The 11640-nt window shown below is 44.2% G+C and overlaps 1 protein-coding gene across 3 annotated transcripts in view; it reads left to right on the top strand.

Moving 5' to 3' along the window:
- Positions 1-301: 301 nt before the first annotated feature.
- IPCEF1 (interaction protein for cytohesin exchange factors 1) overlaps positions 302-11640 on the top strand; it is a 123477-nt gene continuing 112138 nt past the window's right edge. For all 3 annotated transcript variants that reach the window (XR_012158098.1, XM_073337715.1, XM_073337709.1), the window contains exon 1: positions 302-324. Coding sequence is in view for 2 of the 3 variants with exons in the window: in XM_073337715.1 (XP_073193816.1) it covers positions 317-324 (8 nt within the window). In the remaining variant the exon portion in view is untranslated. The remainder of the gene's footprint in view (positions 325-11640) is intronic.

Raw genomic sequence — 11640 nt, 5'->3', positions numbered from 1 at the left:
TTTTGTAATTTGACAGCTTGTTAAATTAAAACCCTCATTTCCTACGGGCAGAAAAGTTGTGCCAGAAGTCAGTGTAGCTGAGGAAATTGAATGGTATTTTTTCTTAAGAGCTATTTCAGTTTTTTGCACAGAAAGGGGGGGGGGGGGGGTTGGGATTAGATGGGTTCTTTAATGGAGAAAGATTGACAGTGCCAAAACAGGTTGCTTTGCTAAAAAACCACCCAATCTCTCTCATCACATATATTTATTACACTGGCCTTTTAAATCTTCTCTTCATATACTATAGATACCAGGAAGGATCATTCTTGATACAGAAATGATCAGGTAAGAGAACATTTATTTTGCCCACCCCCATTTTGATTCTTATTCTTATAAAAGGGGGAAAATAACACAGAGCTTGAAGGCAGCTAGAATGCTAGCCTTGCATTTCTCTAGATGTCTTGTCAGTTTTTACAGATTGTAAACTGTAATTTAAAAGGAATTAAGATTCTCTTCCCCTCAATAATCAAAAGGCATAGAACTATCCCATTTGGTGTCCCAAGAGGAGAAAACATGTGGCCCAAGATCCTGACAAGCAGCTGAGGAACCCTCAGTTCATCTCATAAGTGTGCATTCAAAGGTGGCTTTAAAAATCATCTTTGGGCTACCTTGTCCTAGTTGGCTGCCAGTGGCCCAAAGGGGAGTGGGTTGTAGGGGTGCTGCTATGGTGGCTCTATGCAGGATGAATCCATTCCTCGGTGACCAGAGTCACTAAATTTAGGGCAGCTTTGTTCAGATGGAGCAGCACAGAGAAACCCAAGTACACTGGCAAAGCAGGCCTTCGCTCAAAAGTAATACAAGAGAAGCAGGTGGAAGAACCCTTTTATCGGTGGCAAAAGCACCCCACCGGCATCAGAGGCCTGGAACTATTTTTTCCACTTCAGCAAAACAGGTGTATTTCAAGGTTCTTTGCAGCAGGAGTGGGTTGAGACATGCCTGGAACCTAGGATCTATCATATTTGGACTCTACTAATTAGTAGACTAGGCCAGCCTTCCCTTGAGAATCAGTGAAATGCATCCTATGAAGTGAGCTGTAGCTCACGAAAGCTTATGCTCAAATAAATTGGTTAGTCTCTAAGGTTTCAGAGTAACAGCCGTGTTAGTCTGTATTCGCAAAAAGAAAAGGAGTACTTGTGGCACCTTAGAGACTAACCAATTTATTAGAGCATAAGCTTTCGTGAGCTACAGCTCACTTCCTCAGATGCATATCGTGGAAACTGCAGCAGGCTTTATATATACACAGAGAATATGAACCAATACCTCCTCCCACCCCACTGTCCTGCTGGTAATAGCTTATCTAAAGTGATCATCAGGTGGGCCATTTCCAGCACAAATCCAGGTTTTCTCACCCTCCACCCCCCCATACAAATTCACTCTCCTGCTGGTGATAGCCCATCCAAAGTGACAACTCTTTACACAATGTGCATGACAATCAAGTTGGGCTATTTCCTGCACAAATCCAGGTTTTCTCACATCCCCCCCACCCCCATACACACACAAACTCACTCTCCTGCTGGTAATAGCTCATCCAAACTGACCACTCTTCAAGTTTAAATCCAAGTTAAACCAGAACATCTGGGGGGGGGGGGTAGGAAAAAACAAGAGTCCTCCTTTTTCTTTTTGTGGATACAGACTAACACGGCTGCTATTCTGAAACCAGTGAAATTACTGAGCAACATCCAGCAGTGTCCTCCACTCCTCCACTCTTTCCACAAAGTAACACATATGTCTCTTCAGGCCTGTCACCATCACTCACTAGGCAGGTTGTAAGCCTAGTGCAATTCGCTGATAAAGGGGCGATTTCATTTGGGAGGCAATAGTTAGGTGGCTCTGTTAATGCACATTCACTTATAAGAACAATTTCTTTCAAAATGAAGATATGTTTTTGGTTAGCTTTTCAAATAGGGCATTTTAAGGGCAATTAGCTTGTAAAGTGCTTTGATGATGAAAAAGCTATGTTCATGCCAAGGACTGGTTACGCATGCAAAGAAGTGGAAGATTCATTACAGCAATTTACAACTGACTTGTACAGGAGGAAGGAGATCATATTAAAGTATTAATTTGTTCTCTGTCACAGCGGCTTGTGATTGGGGGCTTGTATTAAACTTTATAAGTACACACAAAGCCAAGATGCAATGCAAACAACATTTTTAAAGGATTTAAAAATTAAGGCCCAAATTCTCAGTATCAGCTAGGTTCAGAGGGGGGCAGGGAGCTGCAAAGAAGCTGGTTGGGGCTCCCTGATCTATGCAAGCTCCAGCATAGTTTAGTACAATCCCTGGGGTGTTCTACAGTACAATAGCAACTGTGATTCTCAGCTCCTGCCGCCTGGAGATTATTGGAGCATGATAGTGCTATGACTACACACCCTTACCGCTCTTCAGGTATTCCGCACTGGGGGCTATAGGGAAGCTGGTGCTATGTCAGTTCTATGCCAGTAGAATCCTTAGCTGGGACAATCTGCAAACTTTCTGACCCAAAGCAGCACAGAAGCACCAGACCAAAGAAGAGAATCTGGCCCCATACACCTTGTGCAAAATGCTGTCAAAGCATAATGGTAGCATTTTCCATTCACTTTACAGAAGCATACAAGACACCACAAGGTGGGTGGAATGGTACACCAGTGTAAAATTGGGACAAGGAGTAGAGAGCTAGTACCCCCACTTTCTCCCTTCCTTGAGCACAGCTCCATCCTGTGACCAATGAAGTCTATGACAATGCTCCCATTGACTTCATTAGGGAACCAGGATCAGGTACTTCCATCTAGGGAACAGAGAACAGAACTTTACAAATGAATTCTTTGTAATAATTACTGATCCATGCAAGCTCAGCAAGGTTAGAGGCACAATTATGTGAGTAGTTACAGTAGAAGTGTAGGAGTACTAGTGGCACCTTAGAGACTAACCAATTTATTTGAGCATAAGCTTTCATGAGCTACAGCTCACTTCATCGGATGCAGAAGTGTGATTGAATACGCATTTGAACAGACTACCATACCCCCCGCACTGTCCAGGAATGTATGCACCAAAAAACTTCTTTGCTATTTGATGTTAGGTGCCAGCTCTTGATAACACTGAAGCTTGCTTGAGTGCAGCCAAATGTCCACTTAGAGACCTGTAGCAGCCGTATCTTACTTGATCTGATGTCAGGCCCATCCAATGCCTCCGTTTACCTCTTCCAGTCAAAGGGCCTACAACTGGCGCTTTTGAATTAGTTCACCATATTGGGGTCTAGTTTATTAATATAAACTATCAGCTTACCATAAAGCAGATCTCCCAACCCTCATCCCCAGGCTCACTAGCTCTTATTAGCACTTTACCATACTTTATAGCCCAGGTTCAAACACTGCCTTTAGCCTGGTCAAATAGACCAGAGAATAGACCAGACTTCCTAGATATTTCTCTTGCTTCCTTCAGAAGAGAACTAAATCCCCTGCTTCCACTTTTTCACCTTTATTACATCCCCTCCTTGCAAGCTACTGCTTGTCCTTATATACTGTAGTTAAGTCACATGACTGTCAGCTGACCCTTGGACTCAATCCCATTACCTAGGAAGCAGGTTAAACCAGCCCCAGCTCACCTTGTGACATACTTCATTACTATTTTAAACATGTGTGAGGGAGGGTGCGACTCTTTTGTTTTGGAATATGCAACACATATTCTTTATAATTGTTCAGATGCTGATGCTTATGCAAGGTTCTGAAAGTGTTTTAATTTGTGGTCATGGCTGCCTAACAGTATATACAAGGTTCAGTGCAAGATTTTCTCATCAATCACTATTCGGCATTCCTACGCAAAGGATTTGCTCCTCTGTGGCAGCTGTCTGTCTTTAAAAATGAGTCAGGTTGAATGCTGACCTTGCTCGAATCTGCAGCTTTACCCTTTGTTTTGAGTTCTGCTTTGGAAATACTGGTGTGACTTCATGACCTTTCTGAAACTGGTATCCTGTGCCTTTTAAACACAGCCTTTTACGTGAAAGAATTTACAGCAGGTTTTCCTTTCAGTCCTTCACGCTTAGATGCTGGCCTCATGCCAGAATTTAGAAACTAGATTTGTAACCACTTTATTTACAAGGTGGCTTTTTTTCTTTTCTTTTTGTTGGCTTAACTTGACAGATTGTAGACTACAAGGCGCCACTTGCACTTCTTAAAATATGCTTTATTTTGCCTCCTTTGGTTGTATAGACACATTTATCCTCTGGCTCAACCCCCCTCTTTGTGCATGTGGATAAGGTAAGGCATTCTGGATTTACTCTAATGTTACAGAGACTTTTTCCTGGTGAAAATGACTGAAGTTCCGTGGAGCTGTGCTCATTTTTATCAACCGAGATTTGGCCCTATATTTTTGAATGAATTCACGTCTCAGGTAGGGATGGGCAAACCTATTTGGATAAAACAAGAAGTGGCCTGAACTTCTACCGCAAACCTGAAACTTGGTATGAGAGTCAGAAAAGCACGATAAGTATTTTGGAAAGAAAATCTCCATGTTTCTGTCCTTCCTGGCTGGTGAGCTCATGTTGCCTGGTGCTGCATTTTTAGCTGCAACCTCTGCCACTACCATTTGGTTAACAGTAGGAGACTGAACAAAGGTGGGGGCATTAGTGCTAGGAGACCCAGCAGAAAGGAGCATGCCTTCAAAACGTGCTCAAGCACTGCCCTGGCAGGTGAATACCTCTCCACTACTTGCTCCTCCCACCCTCTCATCTCCAGGAGCAGCTCCTCTTCTTTTCAGAATCTACTTCTACTGTCCAGTAACCCCAGCAGAAGGTGTGGCATCTCCTCAGGAGGAGGGAACAGAGTGGGCCAGATTCTGGCACAGGCTATGGTTCCTTTATACGTTTCAGAGGTATAAAGGGGGCTTCAACAGCCCAATGAAATGCCTAGGGCAAGGGCATCAGCATTGCTTTTAGGATGACCAGCATCTGGGGCCCTCGGGCATGGGGTGTCTGAACTATATTCACTATCTCATTTAGAATGTCCACTTCTATGGACAAGGACCAAGTCTGCCTCTATGTTTTAACAATAGAGAGTGTAACCCGCTGATGAATATTGTTATAAGTGCTCATCTGTGCCCGATCTGTAGAGGCTATGAATTTGTTATAGCCTCAGCTACAGAATTTTAGCTTTATTGGCAGCAGCTTTTGCTTTTAGCTCTGGTGGTTCCCCAGATCTATCACTGGAGTGTTGGCCAAGATGGTGACTATCATGTGAGCAGTACTGATGGTGGTTAACAAATAATAAATAATTGTTTGAACACGCCTTCTCAAACCTTTCTTTATGCTATCATTTAAGCAGAGCTGTGCAAAGGGGGTTACTTTTTCACCCATTTGGGGCAGCATGTTTTGTCATTTTTGTTCTGTGCTATTTGCTGAAACATTGTTTTTCATGAAATTGCCAAGAAATGACTATATTCTCACTGAAAGTGTGTAACATAGAATATTATCAGCTGGGGTAACTGTCCACAGTATAAAGGCTTTTATCCTCTTTACACATCAGGCACTAGAGGGAGAAATAAATACTTGAGTGTCTCTGATGGTTCATCCAGAAGAGCACGTGTCTTGCCTGCAGGGCCTTATCCAGTAGGCATTTTCTGAGAGGTCTAACACCACACATAGGAGGAGGCGGTGAATGTTTGTTTGTAATAACCATTAACCCAGTGGGTAGAGCACTCACCTGGGAACTGGGAGAACCCCAGTTCCATTCCCTCTCCCTCTCTGCGTGAGGAGATTGGAACAGGGTTTAGACAGAAGAGAGGCATCCAGATGTCTCGAGTGAGGCAGCCATGTGCATGCAAACAGGCAGAAAGTTAAGTGCCTAGGGAACATTTATAGCAGAAATGTAGGTGCCCAGTGAGTGTAGGCACCTACAGGGTTAGGCAGCAGCCAAGCAAGGGTTATGTGGATCACAGATATGTCTAACATTGGGACTTAGGAGCTTAAATTTGGGGTTTATTCATCAGAGCTGGAGCTAGTTATAAGCAGACTAAGCAATTGCTTCGGGCCATGAGCAGCTCAAGGGGACCTTCTGTTTGCTTTTTATTATAAGAACTTGCCTGTTTTACTTGTGTGTGGGGGCGGGGGGCAAGGGGGATGAGGACAGCAAAAATATTCCTGTTTAGAGCCCCCAGTGGGCTAGCGCTGGGCTCTGCTGTGCACTGAAGTCCTGTTGTGGATCTGGCTCTCTGTATCTCAGTTCCCCATCAGTAAAATGGGGATTTCGGTACTGCCCTCCCTCATAGGGGTGTTGTGCGGATAAATACCATTAAGGATTCTAAGGTGCTCAGAGACTGCGCTAATGGGGCCATAGATAGATCTTAGCTGGATGAGTATTCCCATTTGAAATCAATGGGACTACTCAGCATGTGTGTAACTTATTGCAGGAGTAGGGCCTAAGAGTGATTATTGAGAACAAAGACCCTTGGATCTTATAGTGAGGAGGCGATCTCAGCGCATTTATGGCCCTGTCCATACAGTAAAAACCACAACCTAAGCAATCACATTTTAAAACGTTGGGGAGCTGAACTGTGACTGGATCAGGTTTGACACCATTTGTTTCACTATGTGTGGACAAAGCCAAACTATATTATAAACAGGTTATAAAAAAATATTATTTAAGTCCAGCCACAGCCAAGCTTAGCAACCGTTCTTAATCACAGTTGTTTTGGCTGTGCATTCAGGAGCTGTCAGAAGTAGCTTCTTAACAGACATGACCTTACTGGCTATAAAGCAAGTCACTGTACTGTTCCACCATAATTGCTGTAAAATTATCAAATGTCACTTGTTTTGTCAGGATTTTTTTTTTCCAGGTTGGGTGGTTTTTGGATGTTGTGTGTGTTATCTCACTTAAGTTTTGAGTTTATAAAACACTGATAAAAATAACGCATGATTGATCCCTAATGAAGGAAGTAATTAATAATAAGAAAAGATCGTGAGTGAGAACAGGAAATCTAATCTTCAGTTTTTCTATATATAGAAAACACCTCAAGGACAAGCACGTAATGTTTTGTATAAATACGTTTAAGATGTGTTTTGTAGGCACATGTTGTCATGATCTGAAACACATGTGGACCCTGAAAAATTATGTGAAATATGCTGAGCTCTTGCCTATACACATAAGTAAATGTTATGCACAGTATATGTGTGTAAATATTTAGCTAGCAGAATGGCCACAGGAGAACTCCATCAAAATGATCCTGGAGTCAGGAAGCCACAAATTATAGCTCTGAAATTTTCCATGCTTGTGTCTCTACATAAATAAAACCAACTGGAGCAACTGAAAAAAGTTCACAAATGGTGGCATTTCAGAGCGAAGACACTTTGTTTTTTTAAACTGTTTTCTTGGCTCTGATCAGAAGGCATATGCAAGAACATAAACAGCATCCCCAGTTCTGAGTTTGATTCCTGATAGATATGCAAACATGTTCAGATTTCTAAATATTCCTGTTAATTTCATTATCATTTTGGCAGAGGCCAAAAGTGGGCTAGTTAGGTGGGGGCAGGCTTTGCTTCTAACCATTGCAAAGACATCAGTTGATGGCTATCTCACTTGTTCTTGCAAGCTCATCTTTGTAAGATCTTTGGGGCAGGATGGCGTCTTCCTATGTGTTTGGGCAGCAACTAGCACAACGGGGCCCTGATCCTATCTGTGGGTTTTGGATAATAATGAAATATCAATGTTTAATGCTGAATTAGGAAACAACGTTAGGAGGCCTGACTTCTTGTTCCTTATTTTAGCTGGCACCAGTTTAGCCAAACACTAGTGGTTACTGTTAATACCTGGAAAGTCTCTGAGACAGCTATTGGTTATCAAAAGTGCGTATACCAGGGATTGGCAACCTTTGGCACGTGGCCCACCAGGGTAAGCCCCCTGGCGGGCCGGGCCGGTTTGTTTACCTGCCGCGTCCACAGGATCGGCTGATTGCAGCTCCCACTGGCCACTGTTTGCCGCTCCCACTGGCCACGATTCGCCGCTCCAGGCCAACGGGGGCTGCGGAAAGCAGAGGCCAGCACATCCCTCGGCCCGCACTGCTTTCCACAGCTCCCATTGGCCTGGAGTGGCGAACCGTGGCCCGTGGGAGCTGCGATCAGCTGATCATGTGGATGCGGCAAGTAAACAAACAGGCCTGCCCCGCCCGGGGGCTTATCCTAGCATGCCACTTGCCAAAGGTTGCCGATCCCTGGCGTATACAGACAATGATAGCTCAAAGTATTCCAACCAATGGCTTCTCACAGTGCTTTGTTGCTTAGCTGTCTTGGTCTGCCCATCTGTTTGTAGCCTATTGAACAGTGGGGCTCTTATTGCCTCCATTCCTGTTGTTGTCACACCTGAGTCTTTACATTAGCTTCAGCTGGATTAGTGCAGCCCTAACAATAGTAACTGCCAGGAACATCTGGATGCTTCAGAGATCTAGACTCTGGATCAGGCTGGAGAGAGGACAGCAGGCGAAATAAATTCCTTAAAGGGCAAGGGGAAGGAAGGAAAAAGTGTTTTCTCTGTGGCAGGCTTCGGGAGACAGATACTATATCATTTTGAAAGAAGGTTTGGTATCATTCATGGTTTTTGTATTTCTTTCTCCCTCCCCTGGAGAAAAGATTCTTTGAGCAGAGAAGATTAAATGAAAGGGTAATATCGCTGGATTTTAAAAATGGAAGAAAGGAGACTGCTACCCACTTTCTCAGGAGTTCTGCTCTCTAACTTCTGTATTTCAAACAAACAAGCTGGTGGCAAGAAAGCCTCCTTTTCTAACTTACGTTCCCAGAAGCCCTTCCCTGCCCCTGCCTGACCATCTTAAAGAGCAAAATGGAGAGGGAAATCTATTGTATGGAGGGGTGAATACCCATATCATATCTGGCAACATTTGAATATGTTTTAAGTAGGGAATTAAAACAACTCCCCATAATTTTCACTGTACTGAGATTAACTGTCCTGGGAGATGCTTGTGGAGGGAAAGTGACAAAATACTAGATTAAATATGGTGGAAAATAGGAAGAGTTGGCATCTCTGCCCTGTTACCTTTGGTATCTGGGAAGAGGGAAACATCATGTCTTCTGCTGGGTCCAGGAAAATTGTTCTATTTCATTGATTTCAGACAAAGGGAGGCTTGCTCGGTATTTAGGCCCTACTTCTGCGATTGGATCCTCATGGGTGGACGTTTGCAGCCCCTGTGTTCAATAGGGCTCTGTGCGGATATCAGAATTGGCCTGCATGGATCCCATTGCAGCGTCAGGGTCTACGTCTCTGGTGCTGAGGGCAAGGACTTCTTTAGTAGCGGGGTCAGCTCTGTTGCATTCTGTTGTAGTCAGACCTAGTTGGAAGTCTTTCTGTACAACTGCAGTTATTGTTTACAGGGCCTAGCCTTTATTAATCACACTTTGGCTGATCAGTTTAATATGCTCTTGTATTTCTTTGAATTTGTCTAATTTCTAAGGTGGACACTGCTATGGATGGCTGGGTCTTCATGCAGAATGACTATCTATCTAGTATTTAAGATATTTATATCGTCTCTGTAACCATAGTGTCTGAGCACCTCACAGTCTTTAATGTATTTATTCTTACTACTGCTCTTACACCACTGAAGTCAATGGGAGTTTTGCCATTGACTTTAATGGGAATAGCACAAGGCTTCATGGTGTTTGCTCAAGATCACACAAGAAGCCCGTAGCAGATCAGGAAATTAAACCTGGGTCTCCTAAGTCTTACATTAGTGCTCAAACAACTGTGCCATCCTTCCTGCCTCTCAAAGGTCCCTCAATTTAGTGTTGGCAGACTATTCATTAAACTATGATGGTAAGGCACCATCAGTCACCTAGCCCCTGATCCTGCAATGACCTCTGGCTACCTAGTGACAGATGATGTGGAAAAAGCTGAAGTACTCAATGCTTTTTTTTTTTTTTGCCTAGGTCTTCACAGGCAAGGTCAGCTCCCAGACTGCTGCACTGGGCAACACAGTATGGGGAGGAGGTGAGCAGCCCTCAGTGGTGAAAGAACAGGTTAAGGACTATTTAGAAAAGCTGGACATGCAAAAGTCCATGGGGCCAGATGCAATGCATCTAAGGGTGCTAAGGGAGCTGGCGGATATGATTGCAGAGCCATTGGCCATTATCTTTGAAAACTCGTGGCGATTGTGGGAGGGCCCGGACGATGGGGAAAAGGCAAATGTAGTGCCCATCTTTAAAAAAAGGAAGAAGGAAAATCTGGGGAACTATAGATGAGTCAGCCTCACCTCCAGAAAAATCATGGAGCAGGTCCTCAAGGAATCCAATTTGAAGCACTTGGAGGAGAGAAAGGTGATCAGGAACAGTCAGCATGGATTCACCAAGGGCAAGTCATGCCTGACCAACCTGATTGCCTTCTATGATGAGATAACGGGCTCTGTGGTTATGGGGAAAGCACTGGACGTGATATACCTTGACTTTAGCAAAGCTTTTGATATGGTCTCCCACAGTATTCTTGCCAGCAAGTTAAAAAAGTATGGATTGGATGAATGGACTATAAGGTGGATAGAAAGCTGACAAGATCATTGGGCTCAAAGGGTAGTGATCAATGGCTCAGTATCTCGTTGGCAGCCGGTATCAAGTGGAGTGAGCCAGAGGTCGGTCCTGGAGCTGGTTTTGTTCAATGTCTTCATTAATGATCTGGATGGATTGCACCCTCAGCAAGTTTGTGGATGACACTAAGCTGGGGGAGAGGTAAATATGCTGGAGGGTAGGGACAGGGTCCAGAGTGACCTAGACAAATTGGAGGATTGGGCCAAAAGAAATCTGATGAGGTTCAACAAGGACAAGTTCAGAGTCCTGTACTTAGGATGGAAAAATCCATGCACTGCTACAGGCTGGTGACCGACTGGCTAAGGGGCAGTTCTGCAGAAAAGGACCTGGGGATTACAGTAAATGAGAAGCTGGATATGAGTCAACAGTGTGCCCTTGTTGCCAAGAAGGCTAATGGCATTTTGGGCTGCATTAGTATGATCATTGCCAGCAGATCGAGGGAAGTGATTATTCCCCTCTATTTGGCACTGGAGAGGCCACATCTGGAGTATTGCATCCAATTTTGGGCCTCCCTGCTACAGAAAGGATGTGAACAAATTGGAGAGAATCCAGTGGAGGGCAGCGAAAACAGTTAGGGGTCTGGGGCATATGACTTATGAGGAGAGGCTGAGGGATCTGGGCTTATTTAGTCTACAGAAAAGAAGAGCGAGGCGGGATTTGATAGCAGCGTACAACTACCTGAAGAGGGGTTCCAAAGAGGATGGAGCTAGGCTGTTCTCAGTGGTGGCAGATGGCAGAACAAGAAGCAATGGTTTCAAGTTGTAGTGCGGGAGGTCTAGGTTGGACATAGGAAACACTGTTTCACTCGGTGGGTGCTGAAGCACTGGAATGGGTTACATAGGGAGGTGGTGGAATCTCCATCCTTAGAGGTTTTTAAGGCCCGGCTTGACAAAGCCCTGACTGGAATGATTTATTTGAGGTTGGTCCTGCTTTGAATAGGGAGTTTGACTAGATGACCTCCTGAGAACTCTTCCAACCCTAATCTTCTAGGATTCTGTGATCCTGCAATGACCTCTGGCTGGACAGACCCATATGCCCGCAGAGCATTCAGTGCAT

The sequence above is a fragment of the Lepidochelys kempii genome, chromosome 3 (genome assembly GCF_965140265.1).
Source record: "Lepidochelys kempii isolate rLepKem1 chromosome 3, rLepKem1.hap2, whole genome shotgun sequence".
NCBI lineage: Eukaryota > Metazoa > Chordata > Testudines > Cheloniidae > Lepidochelys > Lepidochelys kempii.
This window is presented reverse-complemented; position numbering and strand designations above follow the sequence as displayed.